The sequence below is a fragment of the Thamnophis sirtalis genome, unplaced genomic scaffold, assembly GCF_051295495.1.
Source record: "Thamnophis sirtalis isolate CommonGarterSnake01/CBP01778 unplaced genomic scaffold, rThaSir2_p1.2 scaffold_1, whole genome shotgun sequence".
In the NCBI taxonomy this organism is placed as follows: domain Eukaryota; kingdom Metazoa; phylum Chordata; class Lepidosauria; order Squamata; family Natricidae; genus Thamnophis; species Thamnophis sirtalis.
The window spans coordinates 143,436,830-143,463,797 of NW_028261381.1; the positions used below are offsets into that span (position 1 = coordinate 143,436,830).

General features: G+C 37.5%; 3 protein-coding genes and 1 non-coding gene across 5 annotated transcripts in view; 3 read left to right on the forward strand and 1 right to left on the reverse strand.

The window, feature by feature from the left end:
* Positions 1-1,549: 1,549 nt before the first annotated feature.
* On the forward strand, positions 1,550-1,623 carry TRNAI-AAU (transfer RNA isoleucine (anticodon AAU)). Its single transcript has one exon. It is a non-coding gene; the product is annotated as a tRNA-Ile (tRNA).
* A 629-nt stretch (positions 1,624-2,252) lies between these two features.
* On the forward strand, positions 2,253-11,770 carry ZNF839 (zinc finger protein 839). The gene is made up of 5 exons (XM_087704730.1): positions 2,253-2,687; positions 5,171-6,082; positions 9,592-9,807; positions 9,899-10,553; positions 11,636-11,770. Exons 1-4 carry the CDS (start codon positions 2,253-2,255, stop codon positions 10,001-10,003), a joined length of 1,668 nt encoding a protein of 555 aa, XP_087560856.1. The 3' UTR covers positions 10,004-10,553; positions 11,636-11,770.
* A 1,719-nt stretch (positions 11,771-13,489) lies between these two features.
* CINP (cyclin dependent kinase 2 interacting protein) lies at positions 13,490-20,880 on the reverse strand. Its single transcript, XM_014073531.2, has 5 exons — positions 20,814-20,880; positions 20,385-20,544; positions 20,065-20,188; positions 19,530-19,656; positions 13,490-16,090 (listed from the first exon to the last, which is right to left on the reverse strand). The coding sequence occupies exons 1-5, from the start codon at positions 20,818-20,820 to the stop codon at positions 15,888-15,890; spliced, it is 621 nt and encodes a 206-aa protein (XP_013929006.1). The 5' UTR covers positions 20,821-20,880; the 3' UTR covers positions 13,490-15,887.
* Positions 20,881-20,921: 41 nt separating this feature from the next.
* TECPR2 (tectonin beta-propeller repeat containing 2) overlaps positions 20,922-26,968 on the forward strand; it is a 48,772-nt gene continuing 42,725 nt past the window's right edge. For both annotated transcript variants that reach the window (XM_014073532.2, XM_087726531.1), the window contains exons 1-4: positions 20,922-21,026; positions 23,270-23,514; positions 26,263-26,391; positions 26,714-26,845. In XM_014073532.2, the coding sequence (XP_013929007.2) occupies positions 23,296-23,514; positions 26,263-26,391; positions 26,714-26,845 (480 nt within the window). In that variant the 5' untranslated portion in view covers positions 20,922-21,026; positions 23,270-23,295. The remainder of the gene's footprint in view (positions 21,027-23,269; positions 23,515-26,262; positions 26,392-26,713; positions 26,846-26,968) is intronic.

A 26,968-nucleotide genomic window follows, 5' to 3' on the forward strand; every position in this document is an offset into this window, starting at 1 on the left:
CTGGTAGGCCACGCAGTCAGCGCTAGAGCGCGGGTAGATTGAATAGCAGTCCTCAGCTCGCCTCACAGAACGTGGTTGTTGGCAGCATTGCAGTGCCTGGCGCTGGTCGCTGGGCTGCATAAACGATAAGGCTGGCACGAGAGCCCGACAAACCCTGGCGAGATGTCCCACTCCTCGACAACGGCAGCAGACGGCGGAACGGAACGGGCAGTATGCGCGGCTATGGCGGCCGCCGCATCCGCGGCAAGGTGCGTTTGAGGCTGGCTGAGCGGGCGTCGGTGGTTGCTGGTATGGCCTCCGCTTTGGTTGCGTCCTCATTTGTCCGACAGTTTCCTCTTCCTCATCCTCCTCCGGGTCTACAAAATCGCACTGAGCAGCCACTGTGCGCAAAGCCTCTAGAGACTGGCTGATAGATTCGTTGGGCTTCTGCACTCGGCGGCGGGAAGTGAAACGGCGTGCGAACAGAGAAGGTGAAGGGGCATAATGGTCCCTCAGCCTGGACATCAGCTCGCCCCACCCAAGTTTGTAGGCTGGCCTCGGGGCGGCCAGAGCTCTCGCAGAGGCAAACATGGAAGGCCCGCAGCAGGACAAGAAGAAACTGCACTTCTCCTCGTCAGTCCGTGCCCGGTTCTTCGACGCGATTAAATAACACTCGAAACGCTCCATAAAAACGTCCCATGATTCTCCGGCAGACCCGAACGGCGCGAAGGGAGGAAGCGATGATGCCATTGGGTATGAAGCCAGAGAGGGAAGGAAGACGGCGGAGAAAAATCTTACGTTCTCTGCCGGAGTTCTCAGCCTGAGGAGCGGTTCGTGCCGATTCAGACGCTGTGGCAAGCTGGCTTGTTCTCCTCCGTGGTCGCAGGAATCTTATCCCACCTTCGTCGCCAGTTTTGCATCTTCGAGCGAAGAGAAGGACGCGGCAAGATAGGTAGCAAAACAGTAATCTTTATTCAGCTCATAGTAACTATGATTCAATCGTGGCGTGGTTCGCGCCAAACATTTATACCCCCATGTTTGAATAAGGAGCCTATGGGCGCCGAGTGGCTCGACCTATCAGGGCGAGGGTTAACCCGGCTCCGCCCAGGAACCAATCAGAAAAGGAGTCCTATTCCCGCACTTATATTTCCGCGCTAGTATTCAACAGAAGGGATATTAACTTTAATGTATTGTGTTATTGATTTTCTTTGCTTCATATGCTGCACATATTGAAAAAAATGTGTAAATGGAATTTGGAAAATTCAAACTTTGAAGTTGTGTGTTGCTGCAAAAAAAAACTATTTGTGAAGAAATTAGCTATGGACTTTTCTAGCATTTGCGAAAGAATCTGCTACTGTATGTACTTTTCCCTTTGCTCTGGTCTCGGATTTGTAGTCTAACAAAGAGGTCACATAAGATAAGTTATAGATGTGAAGTGCTGAGTTATACAACGAAAAATTAAAAGAGAAGAATTTTAAAAGTAGTTTTTCATAAACGTACCATACCACCGTCAAGATTTAGAAATCAGAACAGAACAGAAAGAAGGTAAAATAGACCTCTTGAACAAGATGGCCGGTTAGCTCAGTTGGTTAGAGCGTGGTGCTAATAACGCCAAGGTCGCGGGTTCGATCCCCGTACGGGCCATGGGTGTTTCCTTTTTCATTGAAATTCAAATAATACAGTTGGGCTTTAAAAACACATCTTCAAGAAACGAGCTACTATACTTCGAAAGCAAGTCTGTCTTGCTTTAAGTTGAGTTGATATTCCGGCATCTCGTGTGCTTGCTTGTCTCTGTGTGTGTGTTCGTCTTTAACCCTCTCCCAGACTTCCTAATAGCTTTCCGTGCAAAACGAGGAAATCCAAAGACGTCCGATTTTAAGACCCCATGAAGTGCATAGTAACTAAATGGTGTTTCTATCTTTTAACTGTGCAGAACGGGTGCTGTTTTGTGTGGTGGGTGTGTGTGTTGCTTTCGCAAATTAAGTACCAAAGAAGGGCAAGGAAAGCGAAACGGTCGTTTTCTTTTTCACCGCCATCGCTTCTAAAGGCTGCTGAACTCCACTCCTTTTCCGATCGGGAGACGCCGGACGACGCTGTCGGAACGACACCAAGACTTGGTCCCCCGGCAGAGCTCCCGCTGCAGCGCTCGACTTCCTTCTCCGCCCTTCTCGTGACGTACCGCAGCGAGCTCAGCCTACCCACCCGGTGTTCCCCGAGTCCTGGACTCCTGAGGCGCGAGATGGGGCCTTCCCCACCACCGCTTCGCTCCTAAGATGTCTTCTCTGGGCTTCAGGAGCGACGCTTCTGAGGGCTCGGCACTAGGCCCTCCGGGCGAGACCCCGTTGACGCCGGTCTCCGAATTTCCCCGCTGGAAGCCTCATCGGGCGGCCGAGGCAGTGGCTGTTGGAGGTGTCCCTGGAAAGCTACAAGGCGAGGGGCTCCCTCCACCGGTCGGAAAGGCGACACAGAAGGCCGAGGACCGTCGTACCGCCGGGCCCGTCGTATTACCTCATGGGCAAAGCCCCGCCTGGCCCCCTCCCCTCTTGCTGGCTCTGAGTTTCAACCCGGAGACTTCCGCCTCGCCTTCGGGGTCTCGGCTGACGACGGTCGGCACCCTGCACAGCCCGTCGCAGCCAGGGCAGGATGGAGTTCAGGAGATGGGATCCGAGGCAGAGCATCTTGCTTTGACGGGGCCCCTTCTAGCCGAGGTAGAAGCCCGCCATTATCGTTGATGCGCTTCCCAGGGAATCGTAAATGGAGTCGCTAAACGCGAATTGTAGAGCTTGGCGTGGTTTTTATCCCGGGTTCCTGGTGCTTGTTTCCATTGGATCTGACTTAAAGGATCCCGTGGATCGTGAAAAGTCACACCTCCCTTCGCTTTCTGCCCTTATCGGTTTCCGCTTACAACACTATATAACCAGTTCAGGAGGCCACCTTTCAAAAGCAATCGGGAATTGGAATGAGTTCAGCAGAGGGCTACCAGGAGGGTGAGGGGACTGGAAACCAAGTCCTTTCAGGAATGAATAAAGGAATTAGGCACGTTAGCTTGCAAAAGAAAAACAAACTGAGAATGGGAACACGATAATAAGGATCAAATATCTGAGGGGGTCTATCACACAGAAGAGAGGGGTGGACTTTATTGCCTCCCAGAGGAAATCCTGAATCTGTAGGTTAAAACTCCAAGGGAGTAAGGCTCAGGGTAGATATCAGGGAATGCTTTGAAACTGTTGAGTTCTCCAACAATGAAATGGGTTAACACAAATTGTAAGTTTTCTTCCCTGGATGTCTTCAAACAAGCAACTCAGTGGTTATCTGTCAGAAGCACCCCTATGACAGCATTTTCCAATCTGGACAACTTTGAGATATGTGGACCAATTTTCGGAATTCTACTCATATTTTCTGGGGATTTCAGGGAGTTGAGGTGCACATATCACAATTTTTCCCAAGTTTGGAAATTCTGCATTAAAGAGGAGCCAGACTAGATGACCCTTGTAAGATTGTTTCCAAGTGTATGATTCTGCAGTGTCCTCTTCCTTTTTGACATGTTTCTTGTACTTTATTACTGAACACTTGAAACTGAATGAACTTATGAATAGATTCTAATAAGAGTCTAGCTAATTCAGTATTCTACACTGGAAAGCCCACAGAGAGATTGAGTTCATTCACTACAGTATTAAGTTATAATTCGGCATATTTGTTTTGGGTTGAATGTGATATGGGCAATGTAAACATGGCTTATTGAGCAAACCATAGTTAAAACTAATCATGTCTGAGTGTGAGCTAGTCAATTGTTCTTTTGTTGTTACTCAAAATTTACTACAGGTAGTTCTTAATTTACGTTTGTTTAATGGTCATTCAAAGTTACAAAGGCATTGAAAAAGTGACTTACAACTGTTGAAGCATCCCCAGGGTCACCTGATCAAAATTTTGGTACTTGGCAACTGCCATGTATTTATGACAGTTGCACTATCCAGGGGTCATGTAATTACTACTTCTAACCTTCCCAGCCAGCATCCAACAAGCAAAAACAATGGGGGAACATAGATTTGCTTAACAATCACACATTCACTTAATTACTGCAGTTTTTCACTTAACAACTATGGGAAAATAGTTGTAACATGGTGCAAAGCTTACTTAATAGCTGCTTTGTGGTAAAAAAATTGGGCTCCATTTTGGCCATAAATTGAGGATTACCTGTACAATTGTCTGATAATGAAGATGAATTTACATATGTTGGGGGTGAAGAAAACTTCATTTTAAAAATGATCCATAAAGTTTGTATTGTTTTCAGCTGGATATACAGTGTGCTCCAAGCCATATTAGATGCAAGTGTCACTGATTTCAGTGACTTGCAAGGTGCAGTTTTTCTCTATTTTATATAAAGAATTAAAATGCTGGATCTGGCTGTCTTGATCTGAATTCAGAAGCTCAGAAAGTGGTTCAAGTGGTTAGGGTTAGGGTGCATGGGAAACCTCCAGGGATATCAGGGCAATGGAGTGCACTGGAAATAAAAAAAAACAATCCTAGAGGGAGGCAGGACAAACCACTATTGCTGCCAGGATAACCATAGATAGCCCTCAATTAATGACCAGTCTCTTAGCAACCATTTAAAATAACCACAGCTACTTACAATCTGTTTTTGAAATTCCAATGGCCGCACATGGCCCGTAGTCACTTGATTGTAACCAGCCCACATTTATTTATTTTCATGGCTGCTTGCAGTATCCCTTAGTCATGTGACCACAATTTTCTACGTTTTTAAAAACTGGTTTCTTGAAAAAAACATTCACTGATAAAAAGGGGTTCAGTTAACAACCCCTGTGCAGGCTTAACAAATGCAGCATTGACTTAATGGCCATCACAAAAAAAGGTCCTAACATCAGACCCAGTAATGTGGTATATCACTTAATGACCACAGTTTACAACCATAATTCCAGGCTCAATTACAGTGCTAAATTGAGGGCTCTCTGTGCTATGGATCTGTTCATGAATTCATCCAATGTTTAATCTGTAGTCTGCATGGGACTTTATTTAAAATGTTGCACAATTAGCAAGTTTGTTACCTTTTTTGCTCCCCAAAAAGTTCTAATGTATAGGATCAAAATACAATATAATTGTAATTAGAAAATGTTTATGACCAAATCTTTTCTACTTGTTCTTTAATCTTTCCTTTCTTTTTTTAATAAAACAGATGAAAACCACTCATTTCCAAATAGAGTCTGATCAGATAAAAGAGAAGAAAAGTTTGGAATTATTTTCTGCAACAGCTCTGCCTAAAAATATAGCTGGATCTCAAGCAGTTGAGAAGAATTCTAAGCCTTTAGGACTCAGTGCCATTAATACTGAGATTTTTCAGATACATACTTTAACAGGCACAGGATCCCAACATTTTTTCTTATGTAATTCTTCTAAACCTACAGTTCAACTACTTCTTCCGGCCTCCTTACATCCCCCTGGACAAGTACCACTAAGTAAAATAATTACTCACGGGCAGAAACATAAGTCTATTACAAAAGATAGAGAAGATTCTTCAAATGTTTCTTTAGTTCCATCTTGTTCAGCAAAAACTCTTGTAAATGAGGGGAAGCAGCCAAAAGAGCAAAAGATTAAAAAATCTCTGAAAGTGACAACTCGCTCTGGGAGGATTTCTCGCCCTCCAAAATATAAAGTTAAGGACTACAAATTTATTAAAACAGAAGACCTGGCTGACTGTCACCCGTCTGATTCTGATGACTATTCTGAGTTGAGCTTAGAAGATGATGAATGCAACAAAGTAAAGGAAGTATGTGAATTATTTAATACCTTTAATAATGACCTGCGGCCAAAATTGTTTAAGTGTCAGAACTGTGAAAAATCCTACATAGGAAAAGGAGGATTATCACGGCACTACCGAATAAATCCAGGCCATGGGCACCAAGAGTCTTCAGAATCTTCTTCTATAAATAAATTTTCTAGAATGACACAGCTGGAGTGCGCCGAAAAGGCAAATTGTCAAAGCAACCATCAACCTTCTTCACCTTTACCAATTACTCTTGCTTTAGTAAGCAAAAATGGACTAGCTGCAGAATTGGAAAAAAATCTTCAAACAGAAAGTGAACATCAGGTAATACATATTCTTTGTTAATACATTTAAAGAGAATGAGCTGTAATCTGGTGCTACTGCTGGTGTTTAAGAGTGATATCCCAGCCAATATTTAAAAAAGATCTTCTAAAGCAATTAATAAAAGGGAAGAATTGTTGCAAGAAATTAATAAAATAATATAATTGCAAAATAATCATACAGATAAAAGGAGGGGGAAGGAGTCTAATTATAAATATAAGAATTCTAAGAAAAATGACTTGCAGGATCCAATCTGGGTCAGGCATTGGGATCAGAGGTTTTGCTTTCCGAGCTTTCGGACTTGTGCTGGAACTCATCTTTAGGGAACTTCTCTCTAGCCCGCCTTCTGGAGGCCATCTTCAGCTCATTTAGCTAGAGAGAAGTTCCCTGAAGATAGGCTCCAACATGAATCTGAAAGCTCGGAAGACAAACCCTTGGTCTTGGTGATCGACCCAGGTTGGATCCTGAAACATTATCCTGAGACATGTATATTCTCCTTCATTCATAGGAAAATGACTATTTGTTGAAATTGTCAATGAAGGAGAATATTTGTAGCTCAGGCTTGAAATGGGTCCTTGTGCTCTCTGAGCTTGGTTGTTTTCTTGTAGATGTGTCATTTCCAGAACTAGGTAACATCATCCGTGCTAGTGATGTTGTACTAGTGATGTTATCCAGTTTGAGTAATGAAATGTCTGCAAGAAACCAACCAAGCTCAGAGAGCACAAGTATTCCTCCTGTGTTGAAATTCCTCCAAAACACTGAGGGTGTTTTGTCAAAACAAAACAAAAAAACCCCCTGAATATTAACAATCGATTGCTGCAAATCACACCTAGATTGCTTCTTTCTTGTGTGCCAAATGTTGTGCTCCAAAAGCACAAATCTTGATGCCCAAAATCCAAATACTAGGAATATGACCAGGAAGCACAATCATATCATGAATACATCCTATATGATTCAGAGTTATATTAACCATCCACTTGGTATCAACTCAAACTGTAGACATAGGATAAGTTTAAATCATAATTTAAATTTCCTCTTCCTGAGCTGGATCTCCAACAGAAAACTTAGTAGCTAAACAGCTAGTCCTTGAAGATTAGCCAGTTAGGGCACCAGGTAAGAAACAAGGAGACTGACAGTTCTAGTCCAGTTTTAGGCATGAAAATAGGCGGGGTGATTTGGATCTGTCACTTTTTCTCAGCCCAACTCACCTTATAGGGTTGTTGGAGGAGGAAGGAAGGAGGAAGGAGTATTAGGTATGTTTATTCTTTGAGTTATTTATAGAAATAATAAAGTGGGATAAAAAATAATTTAAAAAACCACCCAATGTTACTTATTGTGGTTGTTTGATGGTTCGATCACATGCAGCTCTTCATGACTTAACATAATTTACCAGGATTGTTTATCAACAGCTGCTTCTTTGTGTTATATAATCTCATGAGTGTTGTCAACTATAGTGTATAGGTAATCCTGGGTCTAGCATGCCTGAATAACTAAAAATGCATGTCTTTGAACTAAGATGTTAGAGGAAATTGTCAAGAATCCTTTCAGCCATAATAAAACGTATAATTAAATAATAGATGAAACAAAATGAAATGTTCATTGGAAGATTAACCACAAAGCTAAAGTGTAAATGTTCTGAGTGCAAAATGACTTGTTGCAAAAGTCCCTGAAGTTTGCAAAACCAAAGGCAATTAAACAAGTCAACAGAAGACAAAGTAGCTATTCAAGTAGTCCTGGACTTATGACCAGTCGTTTAGCAACTGTTCAGAGTAAAGGAATACTCTTAACAACCACAACGGGAAGAGCTCTTGTTAAGTGAGTATGCAGGTTGTTAAATGGAGTGCCTGGGTGAAGGGTGCTCTCCCCACCATACCCAGGTCCACTTAGCCCTGCCTTTTTCTTTAATTGCAGATGCATCCAGCTGATACAAGGCATGATCTTCCTACCAAAGCCCTCTTACACCATCCTACAAGCAGCCCTCATTTGCCGTACCTTTCTAAGCATCTCCATATCTTTGTAACTCAATTTTTTTAATTGCAAGCAACTTGCTTTTCTATATCTTTCTAACCTTCAGAACAGTGATGTTTGTTAGATTTCTATCCCTAGAAAGGAGACGAAATCCCCTGGTGCCCTGATGGAAGAGACCTCAGATTCTGAAGGTTTGAGGTCTGTTCCTAAAGATCACCAAGGGACTTTTCCTTGCTGCATGAAGAAGAGGGGAAATCTCCTGGTGCACTGCAGGAATAGACCTCTAATTCCTCATCCCCTCTCCTTATAACTTACTGGCTTCTCCATTGAATTTCTAGAGAAGCTGGCAGATAAGATTGCAAAAAGCAATCACATGATTGTGGGCCACTTGGCAACTGGTCATAAATGCAAGTCGGCTGTCAAGCACAGCAATGTGCTTTTATGAAAGCTTTTATGAAAGCCAGAATTGCTTTACTTTGAAGAGTTGCTAAATGACTGGTCCAGGATTACCTGTATAGCTTTTTTGTCTTCTGTTGACTAGTTTAATTGTCTTCAGTTTTGTTAAGCATCAATGACTTTTCCAACAAGTCATTATGCACTCAGAACATTTAAATTTTAGCTTCATGCTTAAAGCTTCATGTTTCCAATGAAATTTTCATTTTATTTCATCTAATATTTAATTATTACTTTTGTTGTGGCCAAAGCAATTCTTGACAATTTATTTCAGCATCTTAATTCAAAGATGCATTTTTATTCTTTTAGGCATGCCAATGGTCTAGCTGTCATATGTTAACCATAGTCTTGATAATACCTTTGTTGTCAGGGTTATATTTCTGCACTTCAATATTTTGTCTAGAGCTATTTTCATAATCTTTTCTCCCAATGGCAAAGTCTATTACAATTTACCTCTCAGCCTATTTGTAATGGGTTGGCTTTGCCTAGTGACACAATTTTTCCTTTGCTGCCACCGTTTATGTTCACATATTTAATCTCAATTTTACAAAGAGCAGGACATCTTGTTTCTTTTTTTAAATGCTGACCAGCAGATCAGCAATTGTTCTTTCATCTTCATCAGATTCCTCCAGTCTTCCTCACTTTCAGGCAATAAATGCTGTTATTTATAGCTTATTTAACATACACAAGGGCATAAATTATTCTAATCTAAAATTAGGAAGCATGACAAGAAAGGAATAATACTCATTCTGTGTAGTGCGGCAGGAAACATTGATGGCTGTTGCTTTCATAATCATCTTGAATGTAAAATATGAAATAAAAATATACAGATTACCACTTCATAATTTGAAAAAGTTTGTAAGTTTATTCCCTCTCACCACATTTTTGCTTTTTGCAATACTACATGTGTCAACATTTTTAAATCCATATCGTCATTTTTTTTGTTTCAAAAATGCATTTGCTATTTTTGAGAGGTTTTAACTACCTTTATATGGTGAAAATGTAGATTTGTTATTATAATTCCAAACTTATTGATGAATATATAAAACCAAAACATTTTAAACAATTCTAATGAAGTTTTTTTTTTGAAGTCTGAAATTTCTGCAGAAGATAGAAAATCTGAAGCATACAGCACCCATTTGGGACCTGGAAGAAGAAAGCGGCAGAGAAGGTCATATCAACCAAAGATGGCTAATAGATCAAGATGTTCTACAACATTTAACAGCCTTGATCAATTATCTTCCAATTCTCTTAGTATCTCAGCAGAGCATCTTAGTAGATTTAAAAGAAAAGAAAAGCTAAAAGAGGTATTGTTCCTTTATATTATTACTTATTCCTATTTATCTACATATTAAGAATACTTTATGACATTTCTAAATAAATTATGTTCTTTAACAGCTGATTCAGCAGTGCACCAATGAAGAGTTTATGGAGCTGGTAGTTCCACGTATGACAACAGTTGTTACTGTATTTGAATTCCTCTTGATGAAGGCAAGTCTTTGAAAGTTGGTATTTTACACAAAACCAGAGGTGGGTTGCTCCCGGTTTGGCCCGATCGGGAAAATCAGTGGTGGAAGGCTACGCCCGGACGCTTCTGCGCATGCAAACCAGTAGCACCGGGATTTGTAACACACTTCTGCACAAAACCATATTTTCTAGTAAGCTGGAAGAATTTGATCTAATGTCAGCAAGGCAAATATGATATTGCCTAAGAGAAAATGGGATTTTCAAGGAAAGATTCAAAGAGTCTGCTGAATAGTATTAGGAAAAGTGCAGTATATATGTGTAATCAGTTGAAGCCAGTTCCATCATAACAGAAATGGAAAAGAAATAAAAGATTGTAAATGAAATGTACAATTTTTATTTGTGAGCTTGCTTATACTTTTATATAGCTTTTGTTTTTGATCAGGCAGAGAAAAGATGTCAAACAAAAGCAACCTTTCCAGATATTTACCGGGAGTTTGAAGAGCTCCATGCAATGGTAAAGAAAATGTGTCAAGATTATTTTAATAATTCTGAATTAAAGCAACCATTAGAAATAAAAAACCATAAGGTAAGAATAATTCAGATTTTTTTGTTAGCAAAAGCTTTCTCAGTCAAATTATATGCAGATAAAGTGGATACTGCATTTCCTTAAAAAAGAAAACAATGCAAATACTAGTAATGTGGTTCATTGAAATGATAATTGAAAATACGAGCAATGTGGTTGGCAAAGTTTTTTGATCAAATTATTCCATATATGCATTCTTTCATCTTCACATAAACTAGGCTGGATCAATATTCTGTTCTTATAATGTATCATCAAATGGTTATAAAGAAAACAAGCAGGATGTGAATACAATAACTTATCCCAATATAATAATCTCTGCAAATTGATCTTAAATAAAACAAATTGAAAAAACACTTACTATTTTGTTTTGCTGTGCTGAACTAATCAACAAAGTAAGAATAAAAGCATAAAAGATCAAGACAATCTCAAAACATAATCACATTAAAAAAACAATGCCAAAAATGAAGATTCCTTGCCCCCTTTTGGAGGAATTCCAGCATTGACAAACAATATAGTGCATATGTTGGTCAATCTGGTATACATTTCTTCTTTCACTGTTATATAATAATTCTCTCAGACAATCCTAATCTTAACCCACTGTTTTTGATATTTTATTTAATTCTAAAAACTGTGAAATGTAGGAGAAAAGATATATGAATATCATGTAAAGCAGGGCTGTCAAACTCGTGGCCCGGATGCGTCATGCACTGGCCATGCCCACACCTGGTTTAGTGAAATGGAAAAATGTCCTGATCCGTCATGTGACGCTGCCATGATGCCACGAGTTGGACACCCCTGATGTCAAACTTTCTGAAAGAATTATTTTTTTAATGAGTGAAGCAGATATTACAACATATTTAATTACTCAATTTGGATTTTCCTTTATTAATAAGATTCTTGATAAGCCCTGAGTAAATAATTGCATTAGATTTTAGAAAAAGTGTGAAATCTTTAGCATGTAACAAACAGAAATGCAAAATACAGAGCAAATCCTTGATCGCTTTTCATGATTACTATATCGAACGATATAGCTATTTTCTACAAATGGCACTTTCAGTGAAGTTTTTCTTTTTTGGGTTTAACAGGTAGCTGAATCACTAGGAATTACAGATTGTTATCTTGAAGTGCCAAAAATCCAGACAAATTCTTTTCCTGAATGTACTGAATCTACTGATCAGCCTATATTGCTCCATATTTCAGGACAGAAACGAGCAGCTGAGGTATAAAATAAGTGAATTTTGTCATAGTAACATGTATTTATTTTGCAACATTATAAGCATAATAGGATGCTTTTATTTGTTATAAATCTATCTTCTGCTAAGTTTTAGCAATGGGTTGAAAATCGTTTCTCTTTTTGCAAAATTGGAACTTTGCCTATAATCAATAGGTTATAATATTTTATTACACAGCATTGCTCCCTAATGTTCTCTTAATAATAAAATTAGTATTAGAGTGTTTCCTTTGAATGAGAAGGGTGTGAATAATCTCTTGCTTTGGATTAGTTATCCTAATTCCTGCCATTAACCATTTTAGATGCAGCTATTGGCAATTGTAGTCCAACATGTATGTATTGCAGCTAGAGTACAAAATATTTAACTTTTGCAAAATCTTCATTTAGCAACCCCAATTGCAATTGGCAACTGTGGTTAAACAATTGCTAAGTGAAAGTGTGATTGTGCTTATGGCTTTACTTCATCTTTCCTTGCTCTACAGTTTTGTGAAAGTCATCAATGCTTCATCACCATTGTAACTGGATATGGTCACTAAATGATAGAAAGGTTTGATTTGACTGAAAGCTAGTATAGCTTTTTAATTGGGAGCCTCACAGAGTTGATTAAAAGATGGGCAGCTACATAAATGTTTTAAATATAATAAACAGCTATGTTTTAAATTCATGGTTTATTACTGAGTGCTGTTTTGTTGCAGAAGATTTTTAAAATGTAATTTTTACCAGGTTTCTTGATAGAGAATGGAACAATTGCCTAGGGCTTTCACATGGAAGAGGTACCATCAATATTAACAATAGAATCAGCTGCAGGAAATGGATGGGGCACTAGAAAGTTGCCCAAGTGATTCCCCCCCCTCCTATATGGAAATACGTTGTTCAATTTCTCCATTTATTACTTGCCTATCTCTACTTTCCTATTGGAAAATAGTCTTCAGTTGCTTATTCATGGGTTTGAGAATAGATGGGGATTTCCATTCCAAATTGAAACCCCTTATATGAGAAGCCATTCCTCAAGACCCGTGGCCTCTAGAGAATAGAATTCAATTAGGCAAAGTGGAATATAGAGGAAATGAAAACACATTTCATGTTTTAGCACTATGACAAAACCAAGTGCAAAGATTCCTAGGAGGGCAGTTTGAGGGCAAATTACAGATATTTCTAAATGAAGAAATGGAAACATGTGCAGAGGTGCTGGAAATACCATATGAAGCCTGCCATGTTTTGGCAAACTTTTTTCACTCCCAGAGCCAAAAGCTTAGTACAACTTTAAGATTGTACAATTGCTGCTTCATGCATTTACTATTTATTTTACACACCTTTTTCACCTTGGCAAACATTCAAGGTTTTCAATAAAAATACCAAATTTTATGCATAGTGAAAGAAATCTAATCTTGCAGTATTCTATATTCAAAAAGCTATATAAGTTATTCTTTAAAATGTGCTTTAAATTACATCATTTTTCTGTGTTTTCTTAAGTTTTAGAAATGTACAGCAAAAATTGTTCTGCAAAAATAATATTGAAAAAAATAATAATATGAATTGCTCCAACCAAGAATTGTGGATGATAAAGCTAATACAGATTTATGTGATCAACACTCAAGAAAAATTGAACATTTACAGCCTTTAAATACACCAGGATTACATTATATGAGATACCCAACTGACCATAGAGGATGTTCACAAGAAGAACAAAGATAAATTCAAGTTAGGACACAGTAAATGACATTTATTATATCTCTTGAAACACCTGGAAAATACAGTCATCATTCTCCTTGGTTTTCTTCATGAAAAAACAGTAAAAATAAAATATATCAAGAACTTAAGAAAAATGCTGTTAACAAATTCTGAACTTTCTTAAAACTTTAATAATTTCAACAGTATTAAACATCACAGGAGTAATTCATCAGTTTAGATCTCAGGAAAGTGAAAATTCCAGCTTCATCCTTCCTTGAAAATATATGATTAATCAATTTAATAGTATTTTAGTGGAAGAAAAGAAGAGAATGTACTAAGTACAACATGATAATATTGAAGATTATGGAAACTGGGAACTTTTCTTGGGGGTATATAGGCTTTGCTTCTTCCTGGTGCTATACATTATACATCTGTTTGTAACAGAATTTGCTGGTGCTATGTACATTATACAAATTCTTTTGGCAGTTGCAGCACTTTTAACAGATACTAAAATTAAACCATCATAAAAATATTTTTGAAAGAGTTCTGAAAGTCTACCTGAAATGTATATTAAACATGAATTTGTTTTGATTTCCACAAGCTTGACCATAATTAAGATATAGTACAAGTTCTAAAAATATTCAGGTTTAAGTGTTACCTCCCCAGACTGGTAGTTTTGCTAATCTGGCTCTAATAATATTGTCTTCTCTTCAGGTATTCAGGACAGGTTGTCTTTTTCTAACCATGACACCAAAATGATAAAACTTGCATTGGAGTGCTACCATGCAAGTTTTACGCTTTTGTACTTACATTGCCATATTGCCCACAATTACATAACTTACAGAGTTTGCATCATATCACAACACACTTTTGTCACTTTGTCCCTACTTGCATACGCCTTTGTCTGCATAAGAGATGTATTGGCTTCCTAAAAGTCAATACTCTCATAATGGCTGAATGAGTCAAATCTGCAGGAAAGCTAGCAGTACTTAAAACACAATGCTTAATCAGTGGTACTATAGGGAGTTAACAGAAAATGAATTTCTCCTAAGAGACAAATATATTGCACCAATTGCTATGGATATATTAATGCTTGACTACCTATAGTACTGTATAAAATTAAGGACAGCTGCCAGAATTCCTTTGAACATTTAAATTAGTGTGTATGCTATCCCGAATAAACTTTGAAAAACCCAGTGCTTTACAGATTTCTGTTTCTATCTGCTTTCCAATTTAATTTTACTTTTTTAAAATATAGAAGAGCTTTATTTGAGATTTAAAGTGCCTACAGATTGTTCCTGATATTGAATCATTTTAAAGGTATCTATTATTAGACAGTGGTGGGTGTGGGCATGGCTTGGTGGGTGTGGCAGGGGAAGGATACTGTAAAATCTCCATCCAACCCCACTCCAGGGGAAGGATAATGTAAAATCTCAATTCCCTCCCCACTCCAGGGGAAGGTTACTGCAAAATCCCCATGACATCCTGATCAACTGGGACTCGGGAGGCAGAGAATAGATGGGGGCGGGGCCAGTCAGAGGTGGTATTTACTGGTTCTCCAAACTACTCAAAATTTCTGCTACCAGTTCTCCTCCAATTGTAAAATATATTGTTGATTTTCCCTAATCGAAGTTACTATGAAAACACTTTGAATCTATAACACCTAGAGTGAAGAGTTCAACAGTATGATATAAAAGAAATATTATGAAATCATTGAATTTATGTCATGCCATATGAGAATTTTAAAGCCTAAATTCACCAAATGTTTGGTGAAGTTTGGAAGGCATATGCACTGAGAGAGACAGACTACATTTGCACTTAATGACACATCTTTTGGCTTCTTGATGCATAACATGTCCATATCCATTTTTCCGAGAAACGGGAAATATGAGAAGTGTTTTTTTAAAAATATATTGGGTAATGATGGACTTAGCTTGTTTCTGGAACAAGTCAGGATTCCTTAATTGCACTGAATATTAAATAGCTATGAGGAAGATTTCTGCATTTTGTTACCCATGCCTGATTGAAGAGGAGCTAGCTTATTATGCCTCTTAATAAGATATAGCTGAGTTTAGCATGTTATGTACATGGCCTTTTAGAACCTGGGCAAAAGTCTAAGCAACAGCTCCTTAAAAAAATAACATGGAATAATCCACACAGTGGTGTGGATAAGTGTGCTGTAATGCATCATCCCACATAATAGCAATCCTAAACAAGTTAGGGAAAGTATATGCAGTATGGTTCTTGAATTGTTGAATTATTTACAAGAATTGTACTTTGTGGTATAATATGGAACAAAAGGGTATAAATCATAAAAAAACTTTATTATAAATAAGCTGTAATATTATCATAAATCCATAACAATATTAGCACTATATATCTTGCTAAACCTAAAGATTTAAATTTAAGGTGATATATCAAAGAAATAGGTAACATTATAGCTGTCTATGCCCTGTTTCTAACAACATACTTTCTAACAGAACTATGTTGCTATTGTCAATGTAGGGCTGATGTAACCATGATGATAAATAGACCATCTGTAGATCTTGGTCAGCTGTATGAGCAATTTCTTCCACAATGGTGTGCTTGAGTTTCAGTTCTTGTGAATACATATCTAAGAGCTTGACTGAGACTTCATCTGAAAAAGGAATTTAAAAAATGGCATTATGTTTTATAACCTATTTTTCTGACACATTTCTCAGCATACTGCAACATAGTACTTGCATAAAATTTGGCTGATCCTGGAATCTAAGTAGATCAGACCTTATTAGCACTTGAATCTTATTACTGCCAAGAAAACAATGTGGATATGCCTATGAATTTACTAGATATTCAGCTCAATACATAAAAGAGTTTAGTATAAAACATTTCAGTATTAATTATTGGATAGAAAAACTATAACTTCTGAAGTTTTGTGCAAGGTTTTATATAATTGATAACTTTGGCTTAAACTGCATCCATCTCAATTTATAATATAGAAACTTGAAAACTGCAGTCAGATGAAATATTCTCCCTACAGAACTAAACTGCAACACGTCTGAATGTATTTACTTGCTCATCAGAGATTAGCAAATCATTTAGTCACAGTTAGGATATTAGACAATTAAGAAGGAAATTTAAGGAGGATATTATGATATAAAAATATAAATTAGTTCTTTGCTCTTTAAGTGACCTTATTCCACAAGACGTAAGTAGATAACTGAACCTGAATTTACTTTCTCAGCAAGTAGAAAGGAGCAGTAGCAGGAGCAGAAAAATCACTGAGTTCTGATAGCAGAGACTAGGGATTTTTTAAACTTAAAAATGAAATTGCAGATTTCCAACCAAGAATATTTAATTTCCCCCCTCAGATCAGACAGAGTTATAAGGAGCAAAAAGTAGTTAGGGCATGTCAAACCTTCAAAGAAAGCCAAGCCAAGAAATAGGCTCTACAAATTTCACTGGAAATATATTTTATTTATTTTATTGACATAAACTACAGTGAAATTACTTCAAAAACCTGACTATGCTTTTCCTTCTATCTGTTATATCTAGGTGAACTAAGATAGAACTTATTCCAAATTAATTTCTTATGCTTTCTCTTCCCAGGGCTTTTGTTTTTGTAATAGTTTCTCCATATTCTCTCCAAGGCGTATCTCTGGCTTGCTATAATGAGATACCACTTTTAAAACATGACCCAAAGATGATTTGGAATAAATAAGGAAAATCATAATGAGATGCAGAACTAAATCCTGTTTCATCACCACTCTTGAATTTTTGGGGGTCAAAAAGTAGGTAGATGGAGCTTGTTAATGCTGCTTACTTGGATTTTCAACAGCCTTTGGCAAAGTTACTTATCAGTGAACTCAGCAGAGTTAAGAAGATGATAAGAAGGTCTTTGGTTGAATGGATTGCTAACTAGTTAAAAATCATCAGATCCTGTCTTACGCACATTGGGCTACTATTACTAATTAAAAAACAGAAATAAAAACAGAAATAAATGTCAATTGCCTCAAAAGGGATCGATACAAGAAGTGCAATCCCTTGTTGAACTGCATTGACACTAATGTTTCTAATCTTGGTTACGGATAGATTACAGTGTAAAGTATTTAGAGTGGTAAAAATTGAAAATCATTGTGAACAGTTCCAGAAGGATTCCTTTAAAAGCACAATCGGTCAATCAAATGGCTTCAGTTTAACCAGTTAAATCTAAGTAAGTGTAAAGTGATGTACAGTGGGACAAAATGCATTCAGTTCTGGTCGCCACGATGTAGAAAAGATGTGGAGATTCTGGAAAGAGTGCAGAGAAGAGCAACAAAGATGATTAGGGGACTAAAACATATAAAAAAGGGTTGCAGGAACTGGGTATGTTTAGTTTAAGAGAAAGAAGGACTGGGGGAGACATGATAGCAGTGTTCCAATATCTCAGGGGTTGCCACAAAGAAGAGGGAGTCAAACTATTTTCCAAGGCACCTGAGGGTAGAACAAGAAGCAATGGGTGGAAACTAATCAAGGAGAGAAGCAACTTAGAACTGAGGAGAAATTTCCTGACAGTTAGATCAATTAATCAGTGGAACAGCTTGCCTCCAGAAGTTGTGAATGCCCTAACACTGCAAGTCTTTAAGAAGATGTTGGATAGCCATTTGTTTGAAACAGTATAGGGTTTCCTGCCTAGGCAGGAGGTTGGACTAGAAGACCTCTAAGGTCCCTTCCAACTCTGCTATTGTATTGTATTGTATAAAACACAGACGGCATCTGTCTGTAGTTGTAAAAAAAAACACCAAATTCTGCTCTAAGGGTCAAAAGAAAAAGGACTGAGATTTAAAATGCCAACACTGTAAGGTTCTTACAAAATTTATGACATGCCTGATTCTAGAACTGTAAGTACAGTTCTGGACTGGTTGGCATATTTTTTTTAAAAAAAGATATTCAACATCTTTATAATAACTAGGCGAGGAAATAGAAGAGATACATTCATAACATTGGCAGATAACACAAAACTGATGTGTGTGGGAGGACTGCTTTAAAAAGATATTGATAGCTCAGAACAGTAGGCCCTACCTAACAAAAATATTGTTCAGTAGCTAAACAATTAGGCCCTCAGATGCAGGAAAAATCAGATGCACATTTACAAGATAGGAAACACCTGGCTTATTATTAACGTTTGCAATAAGAGTTTGGGAGTTCTGACAGACGAGATTAAGAATGGATCAGCAATGTGCCAAAAGAACAAATGCAGTTTTGGGCTGAATTAACAAAATATAATGCCAAGATAATGGGAAGTGATAATACGACACTATGCTGTACTGGTCACATATACTAGGTATTCTATATCCAGTTCTCATTGCCACAATACAAAAAAGATGCTAAGGAGCTGATAAGAGTGCAAAGAACAGGAACAAAGTTGCTAAGTTCTACAAAGCACAATGAAAAGAACTGGATTTATTCCCCTTAGCACCTGAAGTAAGACAAGAACAAATACGGTAGGTTAAGGTTCTATAACCTTAACAGAGAGAAAGATCACCAGTAGAAATAAGTAGGAATTTCCTGATTGTGAGAGCCATAGGAATGGAACAGCTTGGGTGCTCCATCACTGGAAGTATTCAAGAAAAGACTGAACTGCCATTTATCTGGAATGGTATAAGAATTCCTGCATTGGGTAATAGGCTGGATTAGATGATTTCCAAGGTATCTTCCAACTGTATGACGACAATATATTAAAACTGAAAAAAGTGAAGAGCGCAAAATGAATAAAGTATAGAACATTTTCTGCAAGGAAAGGGCTAGAATGTTTCAGATTCTTTAGCTTGGAATAAAACAAATGAGAGGGAGAAGATAGATATAAAACTGTACATGATATAGACAAGTTGACAGGAAGAGATTTTTTTTTCTATCTCTTTCAAAATACAACCAAGAATCATTCAATGAAGCTAACCAGAAGGCGATTTGGACATTTGTTTTTTGCATTGAGCATAAAGAAATATATAAATGTCATTATTATGTGATTAAGGAGGGGATCTGATTTATAATCAAGGCCTCTAACTCATTGTTATAATTTTCAAATAAATTGTCCTCATCAAAAAGACAGATTTACTTACGGAAATGAGAAACAGGCCATGTGTGAAATAACGGTGCCTTGGGTTCTGCTGCATGATGGTATGTTTCTAAGTCACAGACCCCTTTAGTTGTTGAACACAGCTTTTCCATTTTCTCATGTATTTTAGCCTAGCAAAATTGAGAACAAGTAAGATTCAACATTTAAGAGGCGAAAGTTCAGTAAACATTTTGAGCAAAATTGCTTGATCACTAATTTTGTCAGCTAAGAAATTTTGAAAAGTGGGACACAGACAAGGTAAGTAATAGTGGCAAAGCATAATCTTTCTCTAAGGACATTTTTAACAGCCACAACCAAACATGGTTTAATAGTTTTGTTTGGCACTTCTGAGTTAATATGCATAGTACACATTAATTTAAAATCTCGCTTATATGCTTAATATCTTTTCAAATTGCTATCTTGAATAGGCTTAATAAAATAATCAAAAATTAATATGACAATTTTCTGCAAAGATATACTTCTGTTGACAGGTGAGGAGTATAGACATGCTTCTCAGCACAGATTCTAGTAAGAAGTACCAATTTTTCAAAAATCCCAAGTAGTTCTGTACAGCACTGCTCCAGTTCCGTGTTGTAGTTAAGTGGCAGTCTTTCACTGTCAGAGGAATCCTCATGTTCTATCTCCAAATTGCTGTCTTTAATCCTATTAAAAAAATCATTTAGTATTTAAGAAAAATGTCTTCACTATCATCTTACTAATTCTAACACAGAATCATCTTTGTTTAATCTCTTGAAGCTTCTGAGTGCATCCTATGACTTTTTAAAAAAAAATCCACTTTAAATGAAATAAAAATGAGTTTTGCACCAACCCCATTGACAAGTTAGTTCAATGTACTTACTGTGTAGCATTTTTGATGTTCACAATCTTGGTGGCAATAGAAAACCCATTATCATTCAAGGTTTCCCATTTCATCACTAGGTTGTGCCAGTCTGCTGCATTGTCTTTGATTTTTCTTGCACTTATGGACAATACAGGTGTCCTAGGAGTAGAACTACCAGCTAATCAAAACACAAAATTAAAATAGTTTTAATCACGTGTTTCTGGGGAGGATGCAGGGGTCGTAACTGTGAAAGATGGACCGGTCACGTTTTTTCAGTGCCGTTGTAACTTCGAACCGTCACTAACTGAACTTGGGGACTACCTGTAGTTACTCCATTCACCCGCTCTTTAAACAGGAAGCCCTCCTCGCTCAAAAATACGGCGGTCTTAGCGAAGAAGTCAGAAACCGTCCTCCTACTCCCACCTGCCCCACTCTGAGAAAACTCACCAGACATCTTCCCCCTTCGGCTCCGCGTACGGCGACCCTCTTCCTAAATCCCTCCTCTCGGAAATGCGCTCACGTCCGGCCCCGCCCGGCAAAGAGGCTCCGCGGCTGCCGCGAGTGCTGGCGCTGGGTTTGTTTTCCCAGCGTCTCCAGGCCTGGGAGGGAGCGGCTGCCCGCTTCCCTTGTCGATCATGAGGGGCTCTGGGTCCTACTGAGGTACGGAGCTTTGCGGCCTAGTCAGGCGAAGCGGGCGGGGAGCGCTGGGTCTCCAAGGGCCGTGTTGCTAAGATCTCGGGGGCTAATGTCTCGAAAGAATTGCTGCCGGGCTCTCTGCTCTCTTAAGCGGCGGAGGAGAGGGGGTGACTTATCAGTCTCTTCCTCTCTCCTTTAACTGCCTGCTTCGGGGGGGCGGGGGGGTCAGACTAGATGACCTACCAAGGTCCCTTCCAACTCTGTTAATCTGTTAACTTCTCAAGAAAGAGGTTGATGGGGTCGCAACTGCCGTAGCTGCTGCAAATCCGCCTCCCCGTTAAATGGCTTGTATGCTTGCTGTGGTCGCTGACACTGCACTTGCATCTGCACTTGTTCAAAAGGCTGACATTGGTCTCTTGTTAGAGACTGGACATTAAAACCGTGTGGAAGCGGATTTTGCCAGCTGTAACTAAAACTGAACGGTGTTTTGTTGGCCTACTCTGGAAATGCCCCTCAAAAGCACCCTTCAGGTGCTGGTGAAAATTGGGGGTTCAACACTTTTTGGTTTCAGAAAAGTGCCCATTGAAGTGATGGATTTCCCCTCCATTTTAGCTGCTACCTTTCAAAACCAACACATCATCTATTTACTGTGTTTGCTAATACGTTATTGTCTCCTGGTAGATCATTTTTCACTGATCTAAAGTTCTGGCAGGATATTTAGCTCACTGTCCTACTTATTCCACATTTTGTGAAAAATCTGTAAAACCAAGGTGAATTGAGTTAAAAGTGAATGGAGAGGAGCTGAATTATTGAAACGTTTTGTTGACAATGGTTCCTTATTTGTATAAGTTGTCGTCCTACATTTTTAATGAAATTGCATTCTTAAATATAAAAAAACCCTCCAAAATATTAAAATTAAAACTCTCCTTTTGCATACCTACAAAATGGACAAATGGTATATCTATGCTTTCCTTGTGAATTGTATTGTAATTCCACCAGTTATTAAAGTTATCGGAAAACTACAGTTGTGAGCCTTCTTGCTCCTGAGAACTCTGGCAAATTATTAAGGAAGGGTACATATAAATATTTTAGGTCCATTGAATAAACTCTCTACTTTGGAGGAAGTTGAAAGGAAAGTCTTCTGGAGAGAAATATCCTACTTTAGAGGAACTGGACTTTTTTTTCTTTCAATTGTGTTCAATTCTTAGATACAAAGCATGTAATAGAATGTGGGTGAAGTTGCTTGTAATACAGGATACATAGCTGTTCCAGTAAAAGGTTGAAACTTTTAGGGACATTAAAGGCATTTGTTTGAAAAGAATGCTGTGTCTATTCCATATTGGAATCTTTTTTAGAAATATCCATTATAATTATATTTATTATTAACATGTAATTTTAGAAGGTTTTATATTACTTTGAGAACCAATTTGGTATATGGTTAAGGCATCATGCTAAAAACTAGGAGGCTGTTAATTCTAGTCCTGTCTGAGGCACAAAGCCAGCATGGTGACTTTAGGTTTTACTTTCTCTCAGCCCTAGGATTGGGCAACAGCAAGCTAATTCTTTGTCAAGAAAACTGCAAGAACTTTATTTAGCATACAGTCTGAATTGGACAAAATTTAATGGAAGAAAAAAAGTTAACCTTACTTGAAACTATATAAAGCTCTGTTAATTACAATATATCTTTTTAAATTCATCTGTTTTCCCAATGATAGGAAATCCTGAAATACATTTAATTCCTAAACCAGGAGAGGATTAAACCATTGTTTATTAAACCTTTCAAGCCATATTGCACAAGTTGACTGTCAAATGGAAATGCATAACTTGATTTATATTGGCATGCAAATATGTAGAGTGAGATATGCCTTCTTTTCAGCAAGGAACAGTATTTTGAACTTTCACTTTCATATTTTTATAATGGATATTTAATATATACTTACTGTATATATCTGGCTCTAAGACATGCTGACCTCTTCTAATCAAAAGCATGATATTTCAGGAAGTGGGTTGGCAATTTCCAAATATAAATCCTTTGAATTAGAAGCAGTTTGAAGTGTTCAAAACATTTTTCAAGATGAAATTATTCATACTTGGGATGGGATGGGATAGAAGAAGTTTCTCCTAGTCCAAAGGAAAAGGAGTTCTCCAAAAAGTTTCATTCCCAAATTGATAGTTTTGCACATCCCTAGAATTCTATAATATGCAGTCTTCAAAATTTGTCTGCTTTTTCATGAGCTGCAAGAGTATATGAAATGTATCTTTTCTAGTCTATAGGTAGTGCGCTGTGTTTACTATGGCATCAGTGATACCATCATTTATCTTCAAGGAGTTTTGCCCCTTGTACTACCTTCTCAATGCCATTCCCACAAAAATCCAAAAAGGATTTCGTTCCATTGTGGTTTACTTGACTGCACTTGACACTAATGAGGATTACATAGCGGTTGGCAGCAGTATTGGCATGCTGTATTTGTACTGCAGGCATTTGAATCAGATGAAAAAATACAATTTTGAGGTAAGAACAAATTTTAATATTGTCCTATCTCTGTCTTTTAAGATGTTTGGTTAACTTAGCATCCAACTCAAAAATAGGCAAACACATAAAGTCCAAATTTCTTTTGAGTAAGTTGCTGTGGTCTTTTTAAAACAAGATTAAAAATTATTTATATTGTAGTTATTGTACTCAATCTCCTTTTAAGTTAACCTGTATTTGATTTACACCCTAAAAAATACTTAAAGAAAACTTGTTCTTTACTGTCTAAATTTATGTTTTCATTCATAAGCTATTGTGTTCATTACTATCACTTCATTTATATAAACTGTTTCTCATACGCAATTGTTTCTAAAGTAAATGACAACAATGGAATACATGCTATATCCTTGACTTACAACAGTTTGTTTAGTGACCATTCAAAATTACAATGGCATTGAAAAATGTGATTTATGATTGTTTTTCACAGTTATGATCTTTGCAGCATCCCCTTATTAATGTGATCAAAATTCAGATACTTAGCAACTCATTCATTTTTTTGACAGTTGTAGTGTTCGGGGTTATGTGATCCCTTTTTGCGACTGTCCAACAAGCAAAGTGGGAAATCCAGATTCTCTTAACAACCATGTTGGTATCTTATCAACTGCAGTGATTCACTTATCAACTGTGGCAAGAAAAGTCATAAAATGGCTCAAAACTCACTTAACAAATGTGTCACTTAACAACAGAAATTGTGGGTTCCATTGTGATCATAAGTCACAATAAATCACAATGTACTACCTGCATTTGGTTTTCCAAATTCAACTGAAGAGGATGATTGGGGGAAGGTGATTTTTATTTGTCCTCTTGTCATAGATATGTGACATAATGGTGGCTGAATCTTCCAATGGTATTACCATTTTTGAGAGCTCTGGGAATATTAAAATGATTCTTTAGCACATCAAGATTAATACATGCTCTGTAATTCTTTAGAACTCTGTAGCATTTGCTACACAGCTGAGAACAGTGTAGTATATTGAAAACAATTGGGAGAGTAGCTTTGTTCATGCACAAGTTGGAAACAATCTCTGCCTCCAAAGAAGACATATTTGTTCTTCTACTGCATCATATCTTTGCAGACTATGCGATTTCTCATAATGGGATAATAAAATCCTCAGTATCACTAACCCATTTTTAAGACACATTTTTTAAAGCCACCCAACTTTTCAGTGACTGCGCGCACGCACGCACACACACAGAGTTTTGGTTCTTTGGTTTTCTTTACACACACACACAGAGAGAGAGAGAGAGAGAGAGAGCAGCACATATCTATCTATCTATCTATCTATCTATCTATCTATCTATCTATCTATCTATCTATCTATCTATCTATGATTTATCTATGATCTGTCTATGCTGTGTGTGTAGGTACATACACACACAGAGACAGAAAATCAAAGAATTAGAACAGTAGAGAATAGAAAAGGAAGATGATCATCCTATGGGAACAGATATAAGAGCCCCTTGCAAAGGATTTCCACATCTATTGTAGCCTAAAGCTTAGGGAAAGAGCTGGATCTTCAAGGTTCATTTAAAGGACGTAGCTGTTTGAATCTTGGATCCCATCAGATGACATTGTTTAATAGATGAGCATGCCAACTCTGCTTCATCATGTAAAATGGGGAGAAATAGTTAGAGAGAGATGTCCCTCAAAGAACTAAACCTTAGTCTCTCCCCTCTTACCAACACTGAGTGGCACTCACCAAGGGGAAAGGAAGATAATCATCATAGCACTTGGGTCTTCCACTCCTAAATTCTTGGTTGCTCTGGAAGGATACAATGAAAAATCTAGGGTAATTGCACCAGAGTTCATTAACAAGTATGATTAGTGCTGTCTTAATGGTATGCTTTAAACTAACTGAAAAGAATCCAGATAATTTATTTCCTCCAGATCTTTTAGAAACTGCAGCCAACCACTTTTCCAACAACACATTCCTGAATGGGAAGTTTAGAGACAGCAAAAACTGTCCAGATTGTCAAAGACCCTTCTCTAAAATGGGTCTGTATGAATACTAGTGTCTTAAAAAAGCTTAGAAATCATAATTTCTGAACAAGTTCATAATGGAGGAGATGTTTGCTTCTAAAACTATATAATATTTAAAGGTTAAAACCAACACTTTGAATTGAGTCCAGACAATGGTTTGCAACAAAAGCATTCCTTTCATTATGGTATATGTTTATGATTCTATTAATTAAAAACAGATGATAGTAGCAGCAAGCTAAAGTAAAATCTTTGTCAACATTCAGCAGTAACACTTTTCAGATTTTGTAATATTATAACTAATGCAATTTTTGATGTATAAGGTGTGAAAAAATAAATCTACTGCTGAAGAAATGGAGAAGGGTCTAAAAATAAATTCATGATGAACTAAACAAACCTCTTAGGAGCAGCACTATAATGCTTAAAATTGTGCAATTTTCAGATATTTTTATCCATAATCTTTTCACCCTCACCCAAACATGTGTGACAAAAATGTATCACAAAAGTTCGGAGTCATTAACATGATGACTGCAGTCTACTTTTTATACTTCTAGTTTCATACCTCTTGCTTTAATTAAGCTAGTCATTTGTCAGATCAATATTTTGAGATTCAGTTCTTAATTCTTTCTTTTTACACTGAGAGTATTTAAACCACGTCCAAATCCTGATTTAAAAACAGTATCTCTTGACCTGAAACAAGTAAAGTTTATTTCTTCATTTCATAATCATTATTTTGCTTTTTGTTTTATTAGGGGAAGAATGAATCCATTACCATTGTGAAACTCTTAAACTGCTTTGATGATCTTGTTGCAGTGGGAACAGTTTCAGGCAAGATTGCTATTTTTCAGCTTGTTTCTTCATTACCTGGGAGAAACAAACAAGTAAGGACCACATATGTGAAGTTTGTGCTAGTCAAGACTTGTTCTTGTTCTTGTAAGTGTGTAATTCCTTAATTAAGACATCTAAAAAAAATCTGATATTTAGTGACTTCAAATACAATAGGTTTTTCAGTTTTCTCTTCTTTCCCCTCCTTTTCTTTCCCCTCCCCTCCCCTCCTTTCTCCTTCAACACATTCAATGACTTTTGGTGTATATGTTAAACCAAAATAGTCAAAGTGAGAAATACCAATGTGTATTTCCTTTTGTTTCCCCCTCAGTCTCTTTTATGCAATATATTGATGATACGTGATGTCTTTATTTGCAGCTTCGGAGATTTAATGTGTCTGGTTTTCACAAAAGCAGCATTACAGCCTTGGCATGGAGTCCAAATGGAATGAAGTTATTTTCTGGGGATGACCGAGGGAAAATAGTTTATTCTGCTTTGGATTTAGATCAGGTGAGTAGGTATTTGACTAAAACATTATTTTCCAAAAATTTGATTCCAAGAATACAGATTCTTGCTGGATCAGATAAATGATGCATGTAATCTAGCAACTTCTTTCCTCACAGTGGTCACCCT